A 27924-nucleotide genomic window follows, 5' to 3' on the forward strand; every position below is an offset into this window, starting at 1 on the left:
ATCCTCCAGAGCACATTCATTCATTCATTATCCACTCATTCGTTCATTTACATGTAATAAGAATGAAATTTTGGAAATATTTTATAGCCCTTTACTTTATTGTGTGGGGGCTTTGGAACTGTTAAGAGCAAAACATGCTTCTCAGCTTTGGCTGTCAAATTAGATATTTTGTTTGAAAGTGTGTCCAGTCTCTTGTCTTACTTAGGCATAATTCATTTATTCACTCAGCATAGATTTATTAGGTCCTTATTATGTATCAGAAATTTCTCCTCATGCTGGAGATAAAGCGAGAAAAATTCATGCATTATTGAGAAAGGATATTTCAAAAATGTTTTAGAGCTCTCCTTCATGTAATAAGAGCCAGATCCAATAGAGCTGACCTTAGATTTCTACATAAAGGAGTTTTTAGAGAAAGAGGGAGAGGAGGAAAACCTGCATTTCCCAGTCTCAGTAGCATATGGGAGAAACAAGGTATCAGAAAGGGGAGAGAGAGTCTGACACCAGAATCCTCATTAAATCTTAGCCCTTGGGCACTGAGCCCCAGAGAGTTAAAGAGACTTGCTTTAGAAACACTAGAAAGCCATCAGGGAGGCCCAGGGTCACTGGGGCTGGTGGGTAGGCTCTTCAGGGAGAATGTCAGCCTTTGACTCAGAGCTCTATCTGACTGGGACTCAGGTGTGTGGAGGACCTGCTTTAGTGCTCCTGGCTCCCCATAGGACATTCATGGAGTGTGAGTGACCTGGAAGTATCCATGTGCTCAGATGAGGTGTGAAGGTGCTTAAAGTCAGTGGACCAATCGAGTTAGGCATCAAAGAGCAGATGTGGAGACTTTAAGACTGGATGCAAGGGGATGGGGCGTGGCCTCTACAAGTGGATGCCCAAACCAGATGGACCTGCTGAACCTCAGCGGGTGCCAGCTTAGAGCAGCTCAGACTAGCCTTATGAAGCAGAGCAAGCAAGAACCCAGAGGACTCCTGAGGAGTCCTCACCAAGACCTGTCTCTAGGATCTGGAATCCTCTTCTCCCCATGCATCTATATTGGCTCTAGAGAGGAGCTGAACCAAAGGAAATCTAAGTGACTACAGAGGTGATCTCAGGGGACTGGGCTACATTTACCCAGCTGGCCTTTAATTTAGCATAGTAAGTGATGCTAGGGAAGCAAGACTCGGTGGTGAAAAATGAAGATGAATATTTTTGGTACATGTAAGATTTGCAGGAGTCAGTTTATATTCTCACTCCACACATCCATCCATTCAACACACACTTAGGGGGCAGCCTAGAGCTGCACCAGCGCTGAGTTAGACTCTTAGGGAATAATAGCTCTGAGGCATGCAGACAGGGCCTAGGTCTCTGAGCCAGTAATTGGTAAATGCAGTGCTAGAGGCATCTGCAAAGCACTGTGGGAATGGGGGTAGGTGAGTCAGTCTCCTCTGGGAGTGTGTCACAGATGCAGTAACTTTTGTGGTTCTTAACCATAGTGTGAGTTTTCCAGATGAGGACAGGGACAGGTGATTTAGGGGAGGGAAACTTTGTGCAAAGGTCTTAATATATAAGAGGACAGAGAACACTTGGATAACTGCAAGAAGTTGTATGTAATTGGAACAAAGGGTATTTACCGGGGAATACAGAGGGTAAAGCAAAAGACAGATCACAGCCTGAAGACCATGTGCCCTCTGGAAGGTTCTGATGTTGTCTCAGAACAGTGACTCAGAACAGAGTCATAATCCTCCTTGCTTTCCACAGTCCTCAAAGTTCATATCTCACCATGTTCCATAAGCATAAAGTAGGTCAAGAGAGTAGCAAGTGCTCATATGTTTATTTTAATTGGACTCTGTTTCTTATAAGGGAGAGAGACATTTGGTCTCAACCTCCCAGGGATAGCACTGCTCAAAAGTCCCAAAGAATTCAACAAATCTCAATCCTGAATTATTTTCCCCATTTGATCCATGAGCCTCTTCTTCAGAACCTTACAAAAAAGAAAGCCATCACCCCTTAGAAGAACACCTCTTTCTCTACCTGCCAACTAGCAGTAGTTATCCTGGGCCACCCAAAATGGTAGCTGAGGACTAAGCTGGTGGGCAGAAGGAAGGAATAGCAGTATGTATCTCACTCACCTGAACTTCGATTTGGAGATCCGGTGGCTGAAAGAGAAAAAGGAAACATTACCAAAGGACATACACTCACTTTTCTCCATGTAGAGGATATTCAACAATCCCAGAGGAGTTTGGTGTCCTCAGGTAACTCTACATGGGCACTGGAAGGATGTGCCGGTGTGAATGAGAAGTTGGACAGAAAGAACACTATTTTGGGTATTTGAATGTGGAGATAAGGGTTGGCCCAGATGACACTAATGTCTTCTAAGTACAGGTGATCCTCCCTGAAAAATGAGAGTCCCCTGTCCTCAGATCAACATGAGAACAGTAAGTTCCATGAGGAAAGGTTGGGAAGAGCTGCCTCTTGAGAAAAGCCTCAGAGGACAGGAAGGCCTCTCCTGCACATGGGAGAACCCCACCGCAGAAAAATCACAGGCAGGACACATCAGCACGGACCTCACTGCTGTTTGCCAGAAGACCTGCCAAAGCTGGGTTAGGAAGTGAGACCAGCAAAACGAGCCAGCTTGGGGTGGACAGGCTGCTAGGAACCTGTTCAAGAGCTGTAAGGACAGATGTTAAAGAAAGAGCCACATCTTCTGAGGAGAAATCCAGAATGCTAATAGTCATGTGCAGCCCTGAAGACTGGGGGACTTTGGCCAGAAGCACAGAGTAGGTCTGCTGTGATGGATGCCTCAAAGGGTCATTCATTATATGGGTGGGGGGTTTTATGGAAAAGTGGGACCTTCAAGGAGATCATATAGATAAGGAGTCCAGGGGACACTGGGAGGGGACAGGAGGAAGGGAGAAGAAGGCAAGAGAGAGGTAATAAATGAGAAGCATGGAAGAGAGGAGTGGGAGAGGCAGAGGGAGAGGGGGAGAGAAGAGAGAGAGAAAAAAGAGAGAGAGAGAGGTTTTGTCAGAGTTTGTTTAAAATTTACAAATTATACTTTTATAAATTAAAAGAGGTTGGGGGAGGGAGGGAGAGGGAGGGGAGAGCTTGACTCTTAGCTTAATGCTAAGAGAAGGAAGTGAACACAGGCCAGACTGCAGGTGGACTGACACTCAGATGGACAAGCGGAAAGACTGTGCAAATGAAAGATGAAGAGATGGAGACAGTGGTAAGGGACAAGGAGCCATGTGGGGAGAAAACAGGGGAGGGGAGTCTGGGAGGCTATTGCTGCAAGTTGGTGCTGTCCCAGCAGAGCACAAAGCAAGCTGTGTCACACAGCAGGAAAAAACCAACCCCTCTCGTTATTTTTTTATTTAAAAAAAATTAAACCAGAAGATGTGACAGGTGGAAAAGCCATCGTGCATGAGATAATGATATCTCTGGGGCACTGAGAATCAGGGCCAAGTGCCTTTACTGCTCAGAACCGTTAGCTAATGACCTTTTCCCACCCCAAAGACTGCCTGCTAGGACTGGAGGGTTTAATCACACGTTAACAAATGTATGGGAGGGGGACCAGGAGCCAAGGGCAGCATTTTCATTTAGAGCCACGTTTAATGGGGGAAACAAATGTTTTCCAGCTGCTAATAGGGTGATGGGGAACCCAGGGCACTGTCGTCTCCAGCAGTGCCACGCTGAGCTTGGGACCTTCAACATCTTTCCCAGGCTTGCTTTTGGGGTATCTGCCTCTCCTTGCTATTAAATAAAAGTCAAAGTGGGTAGCTATGGCCTTCAGCCTTAAGACTCTGTTTCTCTGGCGTGTGTGACAACGATGACCACTTGCCCTCCCTTTAAGTTTTCTCCTCACTTTTACTCCAAATGAGTCACAAGCAAAAGGGAGTTCTTAAGAGCTGTCATATGGGGAAACCTACATCTGAATGTCCACCTCCCTCGAGGAAATGACTCCGGGACATGGACTCAGGGAAGGATCAGGGCTGGGGTGACTCTTTATAATGAGGTCCCAGTTCATGCACCGTCATTGACTATGGGTCCTTTCCTGGCTTCCTGGTGTACCATGAACAAGCAGGAACGGAACAGGACTTTCTTGCCTGCTTAATTCCAAATCTTGATGTAGAAGCTTGGACACCAACTTGAAGACTGGCTTTCTTCTTGTTGTTTTGAGGGGGGTTGTGAGCATAATTTTAGGTTCTGTGAATCTGAAATATTCACCCTTTTTAAATATTGGCACATTTTATAATTGATCAGTAGAAACACTCAGCCCCAGGTTACTTAGGCACCTGTGCTGAAGAAGGGGCGGGTACTGCTCAAGGGGCATTTGTCTGGAGACAAGAAAAACTTCAGCTCTCTCTCTTAGAGAGCTGGATTAGAACTCTTTGAAAGTCTAAGGGCCTTGATTACTCTGTACTCCCTCTGTACAGAGGGCAGTTGAACATGGAACCTCAGTTCACGAAAATAGAGGGACACCATTGCTTGGCAGTCTTCTGCCTCCTGGGTAGTAGCCAAGGGCTGGATGTTTGAACAGCTGCTTCCTTTGTGTGAGTAACTGAGCTAAGGGGTCATGGGTGCCACCACTCCCCATCCTGAGCTGGGTAGCCTGTGACAAATGCTGTCTCCTACTGTCTCCCCAGGTTCCAAACAGTCCTTAGAACAGTAGAAGACTCCAGCTTCCCCAAGCTCCAATGGGTCATGTGTGACATGCTAAGAAGTCTTCTTGGTTTCTCCATCATTAATAATCTAGCGAGGTGCATCTCCCTTCTCACGTTTTCAGTGGGCTTGTGAAGAAGAACAAGGAGGCAGAGAAAGTCAGTAACTTACACATGAAAGCGGTACTTCACTGGATAGAAACCAAAGTTCATTCAAGCCAAGACACTTGCTCTGTTCAGGCCTCCAGAACAAACCTTCTAGGAGATCATGATTTTCTTCTCTGATGTTGAGGTTCAAATCCAAAACATTTTCTCTCCACTCCCCTCTGGGCGTAGTTATTCAATTTGCATTTGTCATTATTTGACAAATATTTGAACTTCTCAGGAGCTATTTATATTTCCAGCCTCTCTCCCTTTCTTTGAGTAATGAGCACCATATGTTTACTACCTGCTGTGTGAAATACTATTTCCCTGAATTGTGCCCAATTTGCCTTTAACATAAGTCAGATGGCACACAGTCATCTCCACTTGGACAGAACTCTGACTCAGCCTCCTTAACTCCAAAACTTTGTCACCAGCACATGAATTCAGTATCACCACATCTCAGGCCTGAGCCTCCTCCCTTTCATAGCAACCAATCTTCGCCCAATTGCTCAACCTTCCTCCGAGACTCCCAGACTGATACCAGACTTGACTTCTTGTGCTTGGCTTCATGTCTATGTCACCCCAAATACAAGGCTGAGTCCATACCACCTAGCCTTTGGTTGGGGCTGTGTGGCTAAACTCCACCTCTTTCTGTCTCTAGCATTAGGAGGCTACCCCATTTGCCAAAAAATAGTGGAATTGTTCTGTGAAGCTGACTCCATATTGATGATGTTGGTCTTCACCAGAGCTTTGGCGTCACTCAGTAATCTCTTAGTCATCCCTCGATGATTCACAAGTTTGAACCTCCTGCACTGTCCTTCAAGGTCCTACAACACATCACTCTGTGATGAGATGATGGAGATATTTGGTGTAGTGCCCCTCACCAACCCTCTTCATCACAGCCTGCTTCTGATTCTATATTCTTCATAGAACCTTGGGCTTTGAGAGCTGGAAGGAATCTCTGGTATCACGCGGACCTTTGGCGTGTGATTTCTTATCTGTGTAAATTTACTCATGTGAGATTTGACGGAGGACCCCAATTTGTCAAAGAAATGAAAGTGGCCCCTGTATGTGGTGTCAGCCCCTTCTGGCTTTGCTGAGAGTAATGGTCCATCCAGCCCTGTTTCTAGAAGAAGGTGCTGAGACTCAGAGCAGAGCACTTTAGCTAAGGCAACAAGGCTGCTCTCTAGTGGCTGATGGGGACTAGATGCCAGGACTCGAGATGCCAGGTAGGGTACCTCCCTCTGTGCGCATTCAGCATCTCCACCTGCATCTTGAAGTCAACCCTCCCCTCTTCTTAAGAAATTTCTTCTATAAGTGCTCATTTCCTCTCCAGCTTCTTTAGTCTTTTCCTTTCCAGTGGCTTCTTCTTTGTCTCAAAGATGGCCCCAACGATGACAAAGTCAGCCCTCCACTTTCCATCGCAGCCTCCTCTCCCCCTTCGGTGGTCTCACTTCTTGAGTGGGTGCTCCATGCTGGCACATTTCTACCCCTCTTTCCCCAAGACCAACTCCCACCATCAGTGCACCCTCAAACCCCAGAGAGCAGAGCTCCAGGACATGCTGACCACCCTGACCATCCACCTCTGTTTGCATCTCCACATCTGGCCCGAGCCAGCATATGCTGGCACCTGTGTAGACATCATGACCACTTCACTCACATGTCGATTCCTCCTATTCTTTTCCTAACACTGAAGTGAAATGTCAAGAATACAGAGCCAACCAAATTAACCTCCTTACCCAGCTTCACATTCCTAAAACCTTTCAATGACTTCTCACACTTTTGTGGCAATGACCAAACTCATTAAGGGTCCTATTCTCCCCTGCCTTATCTCGTGCCTTATCGTCTTCTGTCCTCCCACATATGCAATCACTATGCCCAAGGACCTGGGAACATGCCTGATTGAAATACTACTAGTCCCTACTCTTTATGTTCACCCTTCCAGTCTCAGTTTAAATTTTAATTATTCAAAAAATTTTTCCTAACTCTCTACTCTAAATCAGGACCCTTTGTTATTGAACCTGCATTACTTTTACTTTTCCTTCTTCATGTCTATCCCAATTTAGAATCACTCATTTATTTATTGAGTATCCTTTATACACTAGATTGTCAGCTCCACTGAGGTGGCTTCAGTTTTTTCTATGGTTACAGATCACCATTGCCCAGCAGTAGGCTGGGTACACTGTCAGATAGAGATTCAAATAGCTCAAATCCAAATGGGTCCTCAAATTCCTCTTCCCTCAGTTCCCAGGCCAATGCTGTTGTCTGTTCTACCACAGAAATGTCCATTTTGTTTTCTTCTTCCTATTCTGTGTTCCCCAAGATTCAGCCCTTGGCCTCCTGCTTTCTATTCTTTTGTGAACCCTTATGCTGTTACCTCACTGCTAGTTCTACACTGATAACTTCAGATGTGTGCCTCCAGCTCTGCTCAGAGCTGAGCTGTGGATCTCCTTATCCTACTGTCTACGTGATACCAACAGATCCATTTCTCTTTTCAAACTTTGATGGCCCCATTCTCTTCATCATCTCCTCTGTTCAACTGGCCCCTCCCCAACAAAGTATCAGATTCTCTCCGGCCTTCTGGCCCCCATAGGAACCACCTTTACCCAGGCCTTCTTGCCACGTAGAAATCCTCATCCTTACCTCATCTTATTATAAGAGACTTAACTTTAAAAATGCTGGGCTCTTGCTGTCTCTTCAGGCTCCTACTGTTCTCATATTATTTCTCCCATAAGAAACATTGGCAGAGTCTTACCCCAACATTGACTGTGGTGGGGTGGGGTGGGGAGGCAGAGAGATGAGGAAAGACCATAATCTATTAAGTGCATATTATAATTCTGGCACTGTGCTTGGGTATTTTGTATGCACAGAGTAGATGCCTCAATGTGGACATGCACAGGAATAGCAGCAACCATTTCTGTAGAACTCTTGAAGACTGCCGAGTGTATTCTCCAAAGATATGACAGATAGATTAGAGATTGCCAGCCTCCTTCTACGGGGGATAAATCATGTTCTCCTTCCAACAGAGCCTCACATGCTCCTAAAATGAACTGTAAGTGACTTCCCAGTGACAGGTTCCTGGTTCCTCCTGGTCTGCAACGGGCCATGCCCAAATGCCAGAGTTGCAGGGTCCTAGATAATTTTCTCTCCAATCCTTCTCTTGGTGTCCAGATAACAGAAAGGTCTGGAATTTATGGATTCAAAGCCTTTCTCCAGTGTTGCTGTCTGGGGCCCACTTCCAAAAACTCAAGTGCTCATTTTGTATGATTCCAAATGAAGAGAAGAGGAAAAAGGCTTGGACTGCTGCTTTAAAAATGTAATTAGCATCGTATTTTAACAACATTTTGACAATAATTGCTTCCCAACAATGCTGAGAAATCTGCAATGCAGACTCCCCGGTGCCACTGTCAGATGAGCGTTACCAAAGCTCCATGCACCCTGAAAACAGGCTGTAGAGCTGGTCTGGTCCTCAACCTCATTTTCCCTTCTCTATCTTTGGCTTGAAGGCCATTCTCAAGACTGAGTTGTTGTGATCAGGGTCACCTGCAGCTCACCTTTTAAAAAGGACTAGGGTTTGTCCCAGCTACTGAGTCAGGCCAGAGAGGAAGGTGCTATTCTGCTGATGCAGCAATTTAGAAAGACATCTTATTTGGGACTGGTCCTTCTCAGAGCCTTCTGTTTGCAGTTCTTTCCATTGACCACCATGAGTTTACAGCTCTTATATTACAAGGTAACAAGAAGAACAGTCTCTATCTCCCAAAGAGGGGGATGCCTAAATGGTCTCAGAGGCCTCATGCTCAAGGTCAATATGACTACCTGATGACATGTTTTCAATTTTCACTTGGACTTCTGAGGTACTGGTAATTAAAACAAAGGAGGTTTTTGTTTGCTTGTTTTTAGCAATTAAACCATTCCCTCCCCCCCTTTTTTTTTTGGTTGGGGAGGACATTGAACATGAATGACTGGTTTCTACTTTTAAGATTATGATAATCCAGAAATGAGCAATGCCCCTAGAGCTGCTCCATCACACCTGGCCCAGTTCTGGGTCAAAGTCAGCTCCCAGAAGCCAGCGATTGGGATTTGACTCAGAAAGCAGGTAGGGAAACATCTAAGCACTGACTTTTGTTGGAGGCGGCCAACATAAGGCTGAACACAAGTGAGCTCTTACTTATTCAAGATGGTGCTTCAGGCACTTGATTCCCTTCATTAGAAGGATAACTTAGCATTGTCCATGAGGACCCAAAATATATCATGTAGTGGGATAGTTTCTTTCTTGTTTGTATTTCTTCCAGGCCACATTTATCAGAATAGAAAACGTGGGTCCCAGGGAACCTAAACTACCATCTCTTGTGTGTAAGGTTATGAGAGGAAATGGAGAGAAGCAAAGTCTGTTTGCTCCCTCCCTATTCTGTATTTCTCTGAAAAGATGAGTTGGGCTCAAAATCTGAGAGTCAACCCCTCACAGAAGAGCTGAGCTGAAGACTTCAATTTTTGGACTCATTCCCATCCATGTCTGGGGCTATACTCCACCCCAGGGCCCTCTTCTCTCCATACAGGCTGTCACCTGAGGTTCATGTTCTAGTCTCTGCCCCTCCAGTGATGAGCCTACCCATCCTGACTTCAGGAGCCGTCTTCCTGCCCGCACCCCAGGAAAATCCCCAAGTGCCTGGGTTCGCCGTGCCTACTCACGCCAGCCTGGCCCCGCAGTTTTCTCCTTCGATGTCACCTCCAGCCACATTTTCGGTGTTGACAGACTCAGTCTCACTTGTGGGCATGCTCACTGCAAGAGCCAAAGGACACAGGGCAAGGCATTGGGGGTGGGAAAAGAAAAGGGAACAGAAGAGCATTAGTGTGTGACACACAATCCTGGCTGGGAGGAAGGCACCTGAGCCATCTGCTGGCCCCTCTGTGGGATCCAGGCCAGCTTCAGGAGTTTCCTTGACTGATTACCTGCTGCTTGTCTAGGGAATATCTTGCTGCCGAGGACACAGTTAACTAGTGGGAATGTGGGAGGGAATCTGGCAAACAGATCATTTTACCCTAGAAGACACATTTGGTCAGCCACTGAATCTTTTCTCTACCCTCAAACCTGCGGCCCCAGAATAGCTGTGGAAGCTTTCCATTTGCATCTGATATTCGCCATAAAGAGGAGTTTTCATGAAAAGACTTTTTCCTCCCTCCTTTCCACCCATCAATTCTAAGGGGCTCCATTCTCAAGATCGGGGTCCAGCTTTTATTTGTAGAAAGGACATTTTTGATGCTGCAGGAACTACCAGATAGATCTGAGGACTTCCTTATTCTGGCAGTGCACGCTGATCCTGAGTCCATGACACTCAGGATGGTACCTGAAATGGCAAACTGTAAGTGGATGGGCACTACCAGAGTCATGTACTGAGACTCACACTAGCATCGTAGACATTAGGAATGGAGGTGCTGGAGTGTGAAACCCACAGAATTAAGTTTAAGTATGGCCTGAGGACAATCTGCAGGGATACCAACCCCCAACCCTGCTTCCAGTAATCCTGACATCCCCATTCCAACAGGTTAAACCATCTAATTCCACAAGAGCCAACCTTGGCAGCTTAGAAGAAGCCATTTCTTTTATTGTTGTTTATTATTCTACATTAAAGTTTGACTCAAAGAATTCTGTCATCTTCTGTCACCTTTTTAATATGACATAAGATTCTTAATTTAGGCAATGCTAGTTCTTTAGGATAGCTGGTTCAGCTCTTCCAGATTTTCTCATCTAGTGAGAAAATCACTAGCCCTCATCAGCCACAGAATCTGCAATTAGTGAGGGTGTGACATTGGGTGACAAGTCTCCACAGGGCTGCCACAGATAAGGAAATGACTTCTGGTGGTTATATAGATAATACTGTCAGGCCTTGACTTTCCTCGGTTTCTTTTCTTTTGGATGAAGACAAGCCAAGTGGGTGAGAAGAGACTCATTTCAAGAACATTGGAAGATACAAACATAAAGTCCATGACTTGCCATATGCTTGACTGTCAGGTAGAAAAGACATCTCCAACCTAGGACTCCCTTTCAATAAAGTTGGGTAAAAAGAAATCCAGGTTGTGTTTTTAGCTCTAACACATCCCCTCATTTAACAGGAGAGGCACATGAGGCCTAGAGGAGGAATGTGATGTCCAGGGTCACATGGTGTGTTTGGGACAGGACTGGGACCAGAGCACAGGTGTCAGGCCCCCATATCATGCTCATCTTGATTTTCCTGGTGTTGACCAACCCCCTGCTCTACATCCTACAGCAGGGAATGGCGCCACAGTAGTGCTGAGTTGTAAAGCATTTACATTCACTTTATAGCTCCAGATCAGAGGGAGCTGGTGGAAGCAGACCTTGAGTCTGGTTTTACCACTGGGAGCTTGGAAGACAGACCTTCAGAGCTTTCTAAAGTCCTTGCTTGGTCCATGCTAAGGAAGAAGTCATAAAATTGAGGAACCTCGAGTCTTTCTATGCATTTATGTCCATCCATCTCTAACCACAGGCTCCTTTAACACTCCAGGCATCATTGTTGGGAGGACTAAGCTGTGTGTGGAAAGACACCTGACTGTGGGGCACCTGACTCCCAGAGAAGCCCTTATGTACATGTGGAGTGTGACAATGGTGGTGCGAGGCTTGGAAAGACAACAATAGTAGTAGGCAGTCCTGGGTCTTAGGAGTAAGTATATCATCTTCCAAATCAAGGCACTGCCTGCACCAGTATCAGTTTTGCATTTGCAGTGGCCTTGATCTTGGCTGACACTATCCAAAGGAAGGGCTGGCTCCACCCAGGAGTAGCTGCTGCTGGGTGTCTGCTGACTTTAGACACAGGAAGAGGTGATGAGCCAGTGGCTTTGAGATGAACAAGTTCCCATCCCCTCACAAAAACATACGTATGTACAAACACATACACACAAATACATATACACATGTGCGCACATACATGACTACCACATCACAAGCCATCAAGAGAAACACCCTCCCATCCTGTCTGGTGTGGACCAACACATACACACACAAAGAGCACAGGGGCACATTACCATGGGTTTCTGTGGAGTGACTAAACCAAGCAAACTTCCCTTTCTTCTGATCAAGCAAGCCCGCTGGAGTGCCTCCTTTCACAGACAAGATGGTCAGTGTCAAGAACCAGGAACAAGACATCAATAGAGAACATGCAGTCAGCCATGGGCAAAAGAAAGAAACAGGAACTCAGCTTCCACATAGAGCATCCATTTTCATCTCCAAAAATTAACCAAAAATAAATAAACACATATATAAATAAAAGTAATAGACCAAAACATATAAGAAAATATGGCAAAATAGAACCAAAACCCCAAATCACATAAATTAACAACACAAAACAAATGGTGAGCTATGAGTAAAACCAATGCTATCCTTCATATCTACTTTAGCTTCAGTCTGCATGGGTACATCTAATGAGTGACCCCGATGTGAGGACTTCCCGGGAGGGGACTGCAAATCATCCCTGCTGCCTGCTTAGGGGGGGTGCCCCTCTCACAGGCTCAAGTAGGGAAACCGTTAACAGCAAACTGAAGCACTGGCCTCCACCTTCACCCACACCCACTGGCCAGTCTTCTGTATTCTCCTCCACGTGGGACCATGTCATGAAACTCCCACCTGTAGTGCACTCCAGGGCTCCCTAACCACCCACAGCTGGATGTGCCACTTACAGGTGGAAAAACGACCTGTTGACTTACTTTCCCCTTCATCCAGTTAAATCATTGTGTTCTCTTCAGTGAAGATCATCAATTGACTTACTCCGATCACATCCAAAAACATATATGTATTTGTTTATATTTCTTTTCACAAATTTTATTTTTTTTGTTCTTTGAGCAATATATATTCATTTTATGCATTTCTTTCTTTCTTTCTTTCTTTTTTTTTTTTTTTTGGAACTGGGGATCGAACCCAAAGCTTGTGAATGTGAGGCAAATGCTTTGCTACTGAGCTACGTCCCGGCCCCATTTTACACTCCTTTTGAATGAGCAATGCATTTCGTTTTTTGTTTTCTTTTAAAGGGAGTTAATCTGAGAGTCTACTTTAATATAGAGTAGCTAAATTACCTTTTGTGTCTACTTTTATTTACTTTTAAAAGTCTGCCATAGGGTAATGCAGTATTTTATTTATTCTGTCTATTAGTAACTAATATTTGAAGACATTTACAATATTAATGGAACTTTGCCTAAGAGAAGAATGATTTTCATTTTTTTACATCTTAATACTGGGCTTTAAAAGAGAAAATTATATAATTATGGTCAAAATTATTTTGTCAAAAACTTATAATGCTTGGTGTTAGCATGTTTATGCATAACTCAGTTTTTGTTGTGAAGTTCTTTGGCTGCAAGAAAGAGAAGCAAAGAGAAAGATTGTTTCCGACTTTCTTATTTCACTGGTACCAGGTACTATGGACCAAATGTGGGTTTCTGGGCTGTCCTGTCCCTTGGCTTCTCAACATTGCATTTTTAGTAATATCATCAATGGCTAAAAGAGATGTATAGACTCCATCTTTTTTCTTTTTCTTTCTTTCCTTTTCATTTAACAAATAAGGTTTTTCTATGTTGCCCAGGCTGACCCCAAACTCCTGGACTCAAGGGATCCTCCTGCCTCAGCTTTTCTAGTTGCAGGGAGCAACCATGCCCAGCAGAAACTCCATCTTGCCCAACATCAATTACATCCTTGAATTAATCATTCCCTCCCTCTCCCGAAACATCTACTTTTGGTGGCCACTCCTGCTTAAGTGGTACTTAGTAAGGCTATTTGTATAGAAATAGGGGTGCACAGCTATCGTCTCTCCCTGGTCTGCTTGGAAAACAGTTGTGTGCATACTGATCCCCTGACACTAGAAACCACACAGATCAACCTGTGATTTGGGGAAGGAGCATTAGCTCTAGGCACGGTCAAGTTTGGCATTCCTTGGTATGTCTGGGTTTGTAACTCCCGAGGGTTTATACACCTGATTGAGGGAATCTCCCATGAAACACCAGGTGACGTTTAGGCAGCCAGTTGGCCTGGCTGTCTGCAGCTGTGGTCACCAGATAAAGAGGCTCACAACACACCATCCTTATTTTCCCCTGTAGGAACTGAACTCTCTGTAAAACTAATGACTGACTCTGGACAACTCCTTCAATTACCTAAAATAAATCTCCTCGTGGTGGCTCTGCTCCAGGCTGGGCCAGGACATCAACCCCTATATTTTCCTTAAAAAGGAATCAGGTCTCACTTAGCTCCCACGATGACCACATGACATAAGGTGTGTGTCCAAAATGACCAAACCCATCCGTGTGAATAAAAAATGACTCTGGAAGGGGTTTTAGTAAGCGTTTTGAGAGAGCAATTTGTGTTTTGATAAAGAAGAAAAATGTCACTAAGATTACCTGGCAATAAATCACAAAGGAAATAGCAAACAAAATCTAGGCAATCCTCCCTTTTCTCTCCCTTTCTCCCTTCCTTCCCGTCCTGGAAGCTGGGGGGAAATATGTGGAGAACCATCTGCATCTGAAATATGCGCCTGCCCTGTCTTTCTGGATCCTGACTCCTGGAGAGGCATCACAGCAAAATTACATGTGGGAAAAGGAGGGATGAATTTGAGGAGAGGTGGTGAAATCTGCCTCGTTCTGAAAACTCTGGTTACCCAAAACAGCTCTGGCTTTGTCCTAGGGATGGGGCATTGGGAAGACCTTATGTGGCAGCTGGTAGGAATAGCTGGATATTTGCTAAGAGAAATGCCCAGTTTTCATTATTCACAACAGCTGGTAGCCTGTTACCCAAGCTCAGAGAACATCCACTACTGTCCACCTTTTAGCTCCCCTGTTGGGAGGGGGTTGAGGCATCAGGACCAGGCACCCCTAGCAGCAGCTGGAGTGGAAGCTGAAGGAGCTGAAGGCGTTTCTCACCCAACCTGAACATCCGTGGTGTGTGGTGGATGCTATAAGGAGCCAAGGCTGAGTCCTGGGACAGCCAGCCTTCTGGGACCCTATTGCCGAGGCTCCCATGCTCTTCTGATGGAACCTGGCCTGTTTACTTGGGCAGATGCCCCTTTTATGATATGAGTATATAACTAGTGTTTGTTTTCTCAAAGTACTAATCAGAATTATAATCAAGCAAAAGAAATCCAATTTCCTGCCTCACTCACTGTAATCTGAAATCCAAAATTCCCTATAGTTTGGCCATCCTGTTATAGATTGAATTATGTCTCCCAGAATTCACACATCCTAAAGCCCTGTACTTTGGAATGTGACTGTATTTGGAGATAGGGTCTTAAAGAAGTAATTAAACTACACTGAGGTCACAAGGGTGGGCTCCAATCTAATACAATTGGCATCCTTATAAGAAGAAATTTGGACACAGACACATACCTAGGGAAGACCTCATGAAGACTCGGGAGAAGACAGCCATCTTTAAGCCAAGAGCACACAGGCCTAGAACTGATCCTTGCCTCATGGCTCATGAGGAACCAACCTCACTTGCACCTTGATCTCAGACTTCTGGCTCTAGGACTGTGAGAAAATCGTTGTCTGTTGCTGAAGTCTGTGGCACTGTATTAGCAGCCCCAGGGGATTAAAGTGTTATCTCTCCACCCGCATTTCCTGTTGCTTCCTGCAGAAACTCTCCAGCCAATCAGGCTGCACTCCTCATTGTCCCTTGACTGTACCATCTTTATTCCAACTCTGGGCTTTTGTTCACATGGTGTCATATACCGTGTCTTCTCCCTGGAGTGCCTGACCCCCTCCTCTCACCTAGCAGGAGTCAGCAAACTTCCATTCTACAGACCAGAGCTGCAGAGCTGCAGGAAAGAACTAAACTGTGGGAACTGAAAAGCCTAAAAATGTTTACTGCCTGACCCTTCATAGAAAGAGTTGGCTAATCCCTGATCTATTCAAATCTCATCCGTTCCTGGAGGCCCTAGTTCTAGTCTGTAGCAGCTTCCAGAACCCTCCATTGCCCACTACGTCCCCTCTTCTGATCTCCTGAAACACTGGGATCTGAGAATTTTTATGGTTTTATTTACTTTTTTTTTTTTAGTTACACGTGACAGTAGAAGCCATTTTGATAAAATTACATAAGCATGGGATATATCTTATTCTAATTAGGACCCATTCTTGGGCATCTGAGAAGTTTAAGCAAAAACCTGGAATCAAGTTTTAGATCCAGTCTCTCCCAGCCAAGTGACTGGGTAAGTGACTTAATCTTTCTGAACCCAAGTTCTCTCATCTATAAAAAGGAGACAATGATATTATTTACTCCAAGAGCTTTGGGTAAGGGTTAAGTGGAATAATATTTGTAAAAATAAATTTGTAAAATGGCTAGTATATAAACATTTGCTAATATTAAAACTAAATTTAAACTTTTTTTCTTAAAGTTTGTTTTATTTCACAGAATTAGATTTGTCTCCCTGACTGAACTTTAATTTTCCAAGGCCACAGACTACCTTAGAATTCTGTGGACTCCTTTTCTGATCCTGAGAAACTATAGTCACAACACCTTACATCTCCATGGAATTTTAATATGTTCCCTATATATCTTGTATTGTTCTCCATCCTTCCAAACCATGCCCTGTACCCTGGATTTGACCTCTGTAAACTGCATCAAGGAATTCTCCTTCACTGGGTCTCCTGCTGGGTTGGCCAATGGGTGGGCCTGAGAAAGGGATGCTGGGCACTCACCCCTGGCTCCTGCATGTAGGGTTGGCGTAGATTGGCTGCATCTTGCTGCCAAAGGCCATGAGTCCGGTCAAATGGCCCTCTCCCAAATCTGCCTTCTGACTCTGAAAAATGCTCCCTCTCTTTGGACCTTCAGGCCTGTGGTGGTAACAGCTCCCATAGTTGCTACAACAGGGTGCTGCACTGTCCCTCGCTGACTTCCTCAAACCCTGCCTGCAACTTTATCTAATCCTCCTAACTCATCCAGTTTAACAGTACCCTCTGTTCTCGTGAGGACCCTGACAGAATGGTCCTTCTGGAGCAGGAAGGCATATGTCATTATTTTCATTCACCACCAACTTGAAGTTAGGTGCTTAAGGTTAGATCTAGTATGTGGTAGAGAATATCTAATTCTGGGTCCAGGGCTCTCCTGGCCATGTTAGGCAACCTCTGGAATAGTACTACAACAGGGCTGCCTTACCCCATGGCAGGTGGAATCAGACATTCCAATTGTAGTTACTGCTCTTTTGGGAGGACCTAAGACATGTTCCTTCTGATTTACTTTTCCCTTGCAGAAAAAACAACATGGGAAATTATTCCTCACTATTTTTCTTCAGTGTGATTGATCAAACAGATGGCCACAGTGACAGTGACAGTGACAGTGACAGTGAAGGAGCCCTTCACAGGTTTTGACCACCCCAGAATCTTAGAAATCTCAGGAATCTCCCTGGTGCTGTGAGTCAAGGAAGTACCACAATGGTTCTTTTCTTGCCTCTGACTCTCAATAGCTCCTAAGCTTTGACGAATAGCATAATTTGGGGTCTCATTTTCTTTGCTCTTGCCTGGCTGAACCAAGCTAGATAAGGAAGGTCTCTTCTGAGGGAACGTAAGAGAGAGAGAGAGAGAGAAGAAAACTAGATTGTAGAAAAATAGGAAAGAGACAGTGAGAGAGAAAAAGAAGAGAGGGAACAAAGGGGTACCCAGGCACAAAAGTCTGCCTGAGTGGAAAGGTCACAGAGAAGGGTACCACCTGCTTCCAGAACCTTCTCAACAACTTCCTGTCAGCCCAGCCCAGCTTGGCCTCCTCCACATAAGCAATTAAAACTGGGTTGATTTTAAGCCATCAGAAAGTAAATATAAAAAAGGATTAAATATTAAGAAGCCAAACAAAGTGGCCTTATTAAAAAGGCACAATATAAGCATGATGTGCCAGTGTAATAATCATTATTACTGCTATAAACTGGGAGGAGGCATAAATGCCTGCCCTTGATCTGCAGCCATAATCCAAAGAAGAAAACAAGGGTCGTTGTGAACTCAGCAGGCCATAAACATCCAGTGCTCCCAAGCAGAAAATTTCTCTCCACCATTATGGTCCCATGGGGTCAGGCCACTTCCGTTAATCCAGGGGGCTGAGGGAAAGCCAGGAGAGGTGAGAAGAGCCAGGGACGAGTTGGGCAGCATCCAACAGACTTCTGGACTCTGGCACATCCCTCACCTTCTTTTCCCTACCAATCTTCACTAGGGGTGACAGGGCAGCATGGAACACGTGCAGGCGCTCAGGACGTCTGATCACATGGGGGAGTTAGACAGCCCAAAGGGAAAGCACACCTCACATGCAACCATTGGGGACGAGACAGGGATCTTATGGTCACCGGCTGTGGTGGCCTCTCTGTTCAGGACTCCTTTAAAAGCCCAATTCTTTAGGCATATTACCACTTTTAGATTGGAGAGGGGATATTATTCTAGCTCCCAAGGTTTAGCAGATGGTCACCCACAGGATGATGTGTGTCCCTAATCCCTCTCCAGTCTAGCCCAGTCATTTTAAAATCTTATCTCCTCAGAGTATTACAACAGCATTATCAGTCATTTCTACCTTAATAACAATATTATTAATATTAATAGTAGTTTTGTTTTTGATCATTTACTACATGTATCAGCTATCTTTCATGTAATTTACATACATTAACTGACTTAACCCCATGAGGGACATATTATATGTGTCAATTTTATGATGATGAAATTGAGGCTTAGAGAATTCAGTCACTTATTCAAAACAAGCAGCTAACAAGATCCAGGATTTGAACCCAGGTAGACCTGATGCCAAGTCTATTCTCTCAGTCCCTGTACATATTAGATAAATTTATAAAGCCCTTTCCTAATCACACAAGAGAGGAAGAGAATGAAAGAGACCTGAGAATGTGCTTGGGTCACTAAGAGGAGAAGGGCAGAGAGTGGAGGTGGCAGTCCTGGAAAGATGTCCTTATTTAACCCTCCTGCCCCCCCGCCTCCCTGCTAACAGTCCTGGGAAGACAGGGAGAGCAGGAAGCAGAGGAGCATACTTAGGAGCACGGATTCTGAGCTAGGTGGTCTGAGTTTGAATCCTGTCTCTTCCATTTTGGAGCTATGTAGTCTTGATACTTCTTACCTCTGTGTCTCAGTTTCCCCAATAAAAAGTGGAGCTCTTAATCAGATCTGTAGCACAGACTCAGAAGAGGTCTGTAAGATGGTAGGCCAGCCTTTCGTTTTATAGGTAAGAATGTTAAAGCCCAGAGAGGGTTAGTGAATTGCCCAGAGACACGGGTAGACAACCTCTTCCTGCCATCCAGTGCTGCCTCCCCTTTTCATGTGCCAATGACTCACGTCACAGAAAGCCCATCTTGGTCAGAAAGGCATTATAGCCCAGCACAGACCCTATGCTTCCTCCTTTGTCTGGAATCCAAAAGTTCCATTGTGGATAAGCTCTGAACTTTGTATCCTTTCTTTGTTTACGACAGTTTTATAGAGCTCATGATTCACTCTCAGTTTCTCTTCTCTTGGCTCTGTGTCCCCGTTCACTGCTTTCTGCTACTCAGGATAATTTTGATCCAGGTCAGATTTCCTGCAAGGAGTTGCCACAGGGGCCCAGCACTAGCCTGAAGGATGCAGGGACCCACAGAGGGTGAGCCATCTTGAGCAAGGAGCAATACTTCTCCAGAAGGGTCTGAGTCTTGTCTTTCCGTTCAGCAAGCAAGTAAATTGCTGCCTTAAATTTCTAGGCTGCCTCCATTAATGGCATTTATGTGAAATGAGTCATTTTAGTTCCCATCCCAACCCCATGGTGCCTCTTCAGCTCCATAATTTCATGAATGAGTTTAAGGGCAGCTGTCAGAGTATCAATCAGCCTGCCCCCTTCTGGGTAAATCCTTTAATTAATCTCCCAACTTGCTGGACTTCTGCGGTTGTTTTGTCCTCCTTGCGGGGCTGTGGATGGTGGCCTTGGTCTGTCTGGCTACTGTAATTGCCCACATCATTCATCAAGCAGCAGTTCTTTGTGTTGGACAAAGAACCAGGGAGGCCAAGTTTCTCTCTCCTCTGGACCAGTCAGGATTAATTAAGACAGAGGCTCAGGGCTCAGGACCACACTTAAAGGTGGGCAGCAGCCAAAGGGAGATCTCGGATGGTGAAGGACCATGTTCTATGACTTACAGAGAACAGGGGAAGAAAGCTGACAGGTTGAATTTAGAAAAGCTATGCTAGGAGGCCTCATCACCCTCTTCCACTATCTGAAGTCTTCTCCCACGGGAGGAAGACAGCGCCTGCCACAAGGCAAATGCACCAGGAAGGAGACCTGGGGGAAGATTTTGCCCTAATGACAGTAAAATTTCCCACATGGCCCTGCTGCCAGAAGAAGTGAGGTAGTGCTCATTATTGAGGTTTTTCCAGCAAAGCCTGGGTCCGCATCTGCTGGGGGGCTCGAAGGGGAGATTCCTAAGATTTCTTTTGCCTGAGAAAAAATAAATTGAGCCTTACAAGAAAGGTGCGCCATGCTTTGTTGAAACACCAAGTTGTTGATTATTTGAGGGGAAGCGGAGATGGAGCGATGGGCACAGAGAGAAAAGCGACTTCATCAATCACTTCATTGTCACTTGCCATGAAGAATCTTCAGGCTGCCTCCCAAGGCTCTTTGTCATGTGGCCTCACTCTATCCATCTAGTTTCATTTTTCCATCTTTCAGCATTTGCCTTCTGATCCAGGCACCGGGCCCTGTACTCTCGGCTTGCAGACTATGCCATGTGCAGCTCAGCCTGCTCTGACACCGTTTGATGGACAGCCAAACACCTGTAGCGTGCTTGCTAGGGGCTGTGCACCTCCTAGGAGTCTTTGCCCTCTGCACGCTCTTGAAACCCCTTCTGCTCCTGCACATTCACAAGACCCTTCTTTCCCACCCAGCCCTGAAGCCTTCCTGACTCACACAGCATCATGGGATTTACTTTCTCCTAAGACATTCACTATTTGTGCCATGCCCATTAGGGCTCTGGGAGACACACAGTTCTTTTTCTGCTCATTATAAAACAAATACAGAAGCATGTGGCATTGAAGTAATGGCATGATATTGCTTCATTTGGTGCTCACGATAACCTGAGGATACAGGGATGGTGTATTCATCCACAACAGGAGATGGGGAAACTGAGGCTTTGGATAAGCCAAACTGGGCAGGGACTTGCATAGACCCTCTCTGTTCTTTGCTCCTTGGTGTTTCCTGAGCCAACTGCACTGCACCTTTGACACTCACTCCCCAAGGTCAAGGAAGAGTCCAGGCTACCCAAGCCCCGCCTCGCTGACTCCACCTGGCCTGGTCTCCTCTCCTCTGCTCTTTCCATTTGAAATTTCATAGAGCACGGGCTTCGAGTGGCTGCCATAGGCTGAGCTCCTGGTTGGCTCAGTAGGAAATGGTCCAGGCTGGGAGTGTGACCTGTAACTTCGGCTGGAGGCCCAGGAGCCAGGGCACTACATTGGCTAGTACCACAGTGCACACACACCAAATTCAGCTGTCCTGTTTTCCCTTCTTCACTCTTGGAGAGGGGTACACAGGAGTGTGTCTGAGACAGGGCCAGGGCAGCACTGTTCATTCATTCACTGTTCCTTCAGAGCTGGGACTAGGTGTGCGAGCTCCTTCCTGCCTCCTCTGCTATTTCAGGTAAGAGTGGAGATGTGGCTACTGGTGGGCAGCGGCTGTCCAAGCCCGCAGCAGCTCAGCCAAACACAGAGAAGGGAAAACTGACCCCATGACATGGAAGGAGAGATGGGTTTTCAGGCTGGTCAGAGCTACTCTTGTGGTTCTTTGGCCCAGACTCTCCCTCTGGATTCTTCTGCTAAAGGCTGAATCTGAATCAAAGGCCTCACTCACCCTTCATCCTTTTTCCTTTTTGCCCTAATCTCCGGTGATTTCCCTGGGGAGCTGAGCTTGCTGGAGGGGCCAATTGTTCTTCCCTTAGAAGACAGAAATGGTGTTTGAAACCCTGAGAACAGGGACCAGTGTCTTCAACAGGCAAAAGGCCTGAAGGCACAGCAGGGTGTGGGAATGCTAACGATCCAGAAAATGCCTTTGAAGGGCAGGCCCAACCTGGCTATTCTTCCTCCGAGACTTAGATAAGGATTGGTGCTGCAGGCTCAGGGTCCAGGAACCCCAGCATGAAGGAAAAGACCCAGAGATGCTGGCTGAGGTGCCTTGGGATTCATAAAGGCCGGCTGTGTGGTCAGTACAATGTGCAGGTGCGGCTGGCTCTACAGCCGGAGCCTGGGTACCCTGGGTGGACTCAAGCAAGTCTTCTGCCTTTGCCTTCTGCATTGCAGTGGTGATAACTACCTGGATATTTGGCGAAAATGGAAACTGGCCTTATTTGTTTGGAGCAAGCAGAAAGGAGACTTTTTTTTTTTTCCCTTAAAGAGACAGGGTCTTGCTGTGTTGCCCAGGCTGGTCTCTAATTCCTGGGCTCAAGTGATCCTCCTGCTTCATTCTCCTGACTAGCTGGGACAACAGGAGCACACCACTATGTCTGTTTTTTTTGGTGGACGGGAGTGACCAAGTATGGTTGTCAGCCATGCAGAGGAGAGAGGTGCTGCAGGGACCGGGCGTGGAAAGGCAGAGAAGAAGAGAGGCAAGCAAAGAGGTCTGCTAGTACCTCACTCCAGAGCCAGGAGTGCAGAGTTGGTCTTCTCCTCAGGACACGCCCACTGTTTAGGAAGATGCGCTGTTTTACAGCTCCTAGGGTTACTGGGAGGACCCAGGAAGAAGAGGTGGGAAAAGCTTTGAAAAGCACCACCTCCAATGGAAACATGAGGCAGGAGGGAGAGCCGAGACAGCAAAGCAATTAGCGTGAGTAATTAACCATGCAAGGATAATTAACAGCGCCACTGGGAGGATGCCAATGCACCCATGGACATTTTAGACCCGTGTGCTGAAGTTAAATAGCTGCAGGTGTCAGATCCCAAGGACAAAGTCTTTTCCAAAAAGTGAAGAAACGTCAAGATGAAAGGGGTTTCTTGTGAAATGGCAAGGCATGTGTCTACCATGGAGGGTGTCTGACAAGAGGGTGGAGCGAGACTCCATACTGCAGAGGTTGTTGAGGAGTCTGATGCTGACAGGGGGTGTGGGAGAGGCAGAGGAAACCTCTGGGGCATTTCAGCACAGGGATAACTTCCTTTTGACACTTTCAAGGCAAAGACAACAGTCATCAGGATATTCGCTCTCAGAAAAGAGCAGAAGAGGAGGAGCCTTCAAGATAGAAGTCAGCTGCTGTGTGCTGGGGGCAGCTGTCCTAAGCTTCTAAGCAGGAGCCATTTCCCCTTTTGCAGCCATCTACTGCTCTATCAAGGAGGGGGGAGGAGCTACTGTCTACAAAATGAGGACATCTGGGGCTGGGGCTGGGGCTGCAGCTCAGTGGCAGAGTGCATGCCTAGCATGTGAGGGCACTGGGTGCAAACCTCAGCACCACATAACAATAAATAAAATAAAGCGATTGTGTCCACCTACAACTAAAAACAAGACAAAACAAACAAATAAACAAAAAAAAAAAAACTAATGCTTTAAAAAAAATGAGGCCATCCTCTCCCTAGATGAAACTCCAAGAGAAGGTTAAAAATTTATAGAAAATTAGAGATTCTTTAGGTGTTATTTTTACAGGTCAGTGAAGGGTTGTCTGAGGTCAAGAGCTAGTTTGTGTTCTTAACTGGGACTAGGAACCAGACCCCCTGACTTCCTTTCTAGAGCTTCTTTTCACTGTTCCTCTTCCCACCACAAGCCTCCTCATTCTGCAGGGTGACCGTGTCCTCTTTCCCACCTGAAAAGAGACTGAGGGTAGATTCTGGAGGCAGACTTGGTGTGCCTGCATTCGAGCTTGTGGAAGCCTCTATTAGTCATCTGGCCTTGGATAAATGACCTAAACCTTTCCTTTCTTTCTTTCTTCCTTCTTTTTTTATGGATTCTTTCTAGTTATACATAACATTAAGATACATTTTAGCATAATCACAAAAGTGTGGAATATAATTTGCTCTAATTGAGTCCTGAGCACTTCTCCTTCTCCCTCCCTCCCCCTTTACCCCTCCCTCTACTGATCTTTCTGCAATTTATTTATAGGTTTTTTAAAATTAGTGTCTTGTGGATAGACTTGATGTTGGGAGTCACTGTGCTGTGCTTTTGTAATCTAAAAATGGAAATAATGGTACCAATCTGAGAAGGTTAAGTGAGGAGTAAAGATAGTATTCCTAAAATGAGGTGCTTAATTAATTGTTGCTGTTGTGCATAATCTTCAACAACAATGCTCAGTGTGTATGTGTGCGTGCATATGTGTGTGTGCATGCATGTGTGTGTGTGCGTGCATGTGTGTGCAATGCCTGGACACAGTATATTTATTGGACAACATAAAAGCAAAATGTGGGTCAAAGAGGAGCAGCTCAGGATCACCTGCTTTGTATCTCAAAGGTCAGTGGGAGTCTGAAAACTTACTGGTGATGACAAATGTGTCTCAGGGCCAACCTCTAATGATGCCACAGTTAGTGATGTTCCCTTTGGGGCCACTGGCTTCCCAGATGTGTTCATCACTGTTGGCTTTCTCAAAGTGAACTATTCATGCTGTCCCTACTGTGTGCTAACAGCAACTTACCCATGACATAGTCCTTGTCCTGGAAATGCTTTAATAGCTGTGAGAAGATAATTTGTAAAAAAATCTTTCACTTTGGTTGATCATGAAAAAATATGTAGCAGAACCAGAAAACAAACAAAAAAAAAAGACAGCTGCATTAACCTCCCTATTGTGCCTCTTGAATTCTTCTTTTAACCTTAACCTAAACCAAGGACCCCCAGGGATAGTGTGGGTTCTCTTAATCAGCCCTCTGCCATGTCAGCAAATGTTATTTATGACAATAATCTGTGCTCCATGGTGGCCCACCTGGCCTTGCTTTGATGATTCACTGGGGTCAAGCTGAAACATAGGCTGGCCATGGCTGCATATTTTAACTGGAAAGTTTTTGCTTCTATGAACAAGGGACACCAGTAACAAAGTAATATGAGGCCTCAGTTCCAGTTTGGTTTTTAATAGATTATGGTCTGAACATATTTTTCAATATGCAACAATTGGGTTAGTCTAATGACAAATGTCATCCCGGACTACTGCCAGAGCAACATGCCATTTCCATTAGGAGTAATATTTCCTGGCCAGATTAAGACATGGAAAATAATTTTTGGTTATCAACAATTCCTTTCAGTTTCACTGATCTGATTAAACTTAGCAACGGAAAGAGGAATTTACAAATTACATGCTGTTCTCTATTTATTACCAAAATGGTTGCTTTCCACTACATCCAGGAGATACAGTTGAGATCTCATTAAGTCTCAGCTTGTGATAACATTTACTCCATAAGTCTCCATCGCAGCCAGTGAATGAAATGAGCACTATGCGAAGACCACATAATGGATGAAATCAAACCTCTGCCCCCTTTGAAGGGAACTGACCTTTTCAAGGCTTAAATGTATTCAGCTTTCCAGTCCTGAAGAACCAACTAGGAATTTATTCTTGGTGTTCTCTTAACCGTTTCCTGACAGCTCTTCTTAGCTGGCTAGCTGGCTTTCGTGAGATAGAACAAAATGAAGAGCATTTCCAACACTTCCCCAAACATATTTGAAGAAAGGGGAGTAGAGAAGAGTGCACAAAGAAAAACACGGTTGAAGAGTCCCGTCCCACCCTAGAAGTGAAAAGAAACGTTGACAAGGAATAGAAGATGGAAATTTAATTTACAGGTCTGCTTCATTAGATAGCCTCTGCTGGACTAGAACTGGCCCAATCTGGTTTTAGATCTAACATAGTGACAAGGCAGGCCCAAATCATCTGTTCCAAGCAGCGAGATTCTGAGGGCTTCCAAGCCAAGACCTCATTCTTACCTTCCAATTTCCCACCCCTTTTGCAACCAATATTCACCAACTGCCTATGCCCCAGGCTCTGGGTTGGTGCTGAGAAAACAAAAATCCCTACACAACACAGCAGATGGTATGAGATAAATCAATAAATAGATACAATAGGTCACTGCAATACGTGTTCGTTTGCAGGTATTGGATAGGTGTTCTGGGAGGACTAACGAAGGAATGAAACACCGCTGGGCAGGAGGAGTAGAGAAGGCAGAAGATGAGGGGTGCCCAGGGTGAGTTTGGAAGGCAGGCAGCAGTTCATAAGGCAGATGGTAGGGCTGGGCTTTCCGTGCAGAGAGATCAGTGTATGTATAGGTGTGCACATGATCTCTGGAAAAACAAGCTGGCTTTCAGGATGCAGGCCATCCTGCTTGAGACCCAGTACAATTCCAAGAGTCTGAGGATGTCAGGATCATAGAATCGGTTGAATTTCTTGGGTCTGATAGACTAGAATGATCCAGGCTTGATTCAGACTCCTAGGGATAAAGCTAATGTATATAAATTTAGAGCTGTAGAAACAAAACCCAGAGCTGGAAGGATTTTGCAGTTGTCTGATATGACATCTTTATTCCACAAACAGGGAAACTGGGAGAGGCAAATTGCAGACTGGTCATTGAGTGGAGCCTGGAAGGTCGGCTGCCTGGGTTTCTCAGACTCCTATCAGTTCCACTGCAACCCAGGAGGGCTGCTTAAACCCCAAGCCCTAGCATCTTATTAGGAGATAGAGATGAGGGTCTTTCACCTCACATTTCTGTACTCTCAGCTCAATCCATCAAGGGGTATGACTTAATGGATTAAAAGACAACTAAGGAATTATGGAAATTATAGTTAAGAGAAATGATTTTATTCCTTCTACCAGGTTTAAGAAACAGATGTACAGATAAAGAAAATGGGTATATATACACAATGCACTATTATTCAGTCATAAAAAAGAATGACGTTAGTTTTGCTGGTAAATGGATGGACCTGGAGACTATTATACTAAGTGAAATAAGCCAATCCCAAAAAACCAAAGGCTGAACTGATATGCAGAAGCTAACACACAGTAAGGGGTGGGGGGAGGGAAGAATAGAAGTTTAGAGGAGTAGACAAAGGGGAATGAAGGGAAGTGGGAGATGGGAATAGGAAAGACAGGAGAATGATTTCCTATGTTCATATATGAATACATGACCAGTGAAACTCCATATCATGTACAACCACAAAATAGGAAGTTATACTCTATGTATGTATAATATGCCGAAATACACTCTACTGTCATATATATCTTTAGAATAATTAATTTAAAAAAGAAGCGCTGTAGTTTTTGTTAAAGCTTGACATCTTTTTGATGGAAAACTAGGGTCAGTGCCTGATTTTTGGCAACTGACCTCTTAACTTTCTCATCAATGCAGAGGGGCAGAAGGAGTCGTGGGTTAAGCAGGGTAGGACCTTCTACCACTGACTCCCTTTTCATGCCAACCAGATGCCCTCCGTCAGGGGGTTGCAGGTGTCTTTTTTTTTTTTTCCTGCCTCTTTTGAGCAGAGCAAATTCTACACCAATCTTCCACTCTAGCCAGACCCAGCTGACTTTAGCAGATACTAATAAATACAAGACTCTAACTCTGAACATTTCTGACATGAAAGAGGCCCTTCGTTTCTCCTTGCCCCTGTGTTTGGTGTATGTGCAAGGGGAGTGCATGTCTGTGTGTGTGCGTGTATTCTGTGTTTGTTAGGATTCTGTTAACATAATAACTGATCTGACATTAGATACCGTTATCATCTCTCAAGTTATTGGCAGGAGATAATGGATGGACCAACTGCTTTGAAGCTTGGAAACGAGAAGGTAAACAAAGGCTTGTCCCCTGAAAGCCAGACTGCCAAGCATATAATTAAGGCTCTTTACCTGGTCAGCGAGTCACGGAGGACAGATCTATTCTCTCACTCCCAAGCAAAAGGCACAGGCCAGGCCCAGTGCAACAACAAGAATTCAATGGTTTTGGCCTGTGTTTTTGTTTGCACTTGACTCTGACCTTGGTGTGCTGCATTCCTGCACATGAAAGTCCTCAGAATAAGATCTAGGGTTTGTGGGTCAAAACCACCTCAGGCTTGGTAAATAATTTTTAGAGCATGACTTAGGGAGCAGCAAGAGCTCATCTGTCTAGATACTTAAGAATACTAAAAAATGTCATAATGTTCTTACTTTCTTGGTAAAATAAGGCAAAACTCTGAAGAACCTTATAGAATTCAAATATATATGTTGGGGGGGGGGAGGAAAAACCT

The 27924-nt window shown here is 45.1% G+C and overlaps 1 protein-coding gene across 22 annotated transcripts in view; it reads right to left on the minus strand.

Moving 5' to 3' along the window:
• The window catches only part of Cacna1c (calcium voltage-gated channel subunit alpha1 C), a 698188-nt gene that overhangs the window by 124677 nt on the left and 545587 nt on the right, over positions 1–27924 (minus strand). For 12 of the 22 annotated variants that reach the window (XM_048787468.1, XM_048787454.1, XM_048787460.1 and 9 more), the window contains exons 10-12: positions 11826–11900; positions 9477–9567; positions 2115–2141 (exon numbers count right to left, since the gene is read on the minus strand). In XM_048787468.1, coding sequence (XP_048643425.1) covers positions 2115–2141; positions 9477–9567; positions 11826–11900 — 193 coding nt within the window. The remainder of the gene's footprint in view (positions 1–2114; positions 2142–9476; positions 9568–11825; positions 11901–27924) is intronic. The other 10 variants (XM_048787466.1, XM_048787463.1, XM_048787465.1 and 7 more) reach the window with 2 other exon arrangements.

Source organism: Marmota marmota, unplaced genomic scaffold (assembly GCF_001458135.2).
Source record: "Marmota marmota marmota unplaced genomic scaffold, marMar, whole genome shotgun sequence".
NCBI classification, from domain to species: domain Eukaryota; kingdom Metazoa; phylum Chordata; class Mammalia; order Rodentia; family Sciuridae; genus Marmota; species Marmota marmota.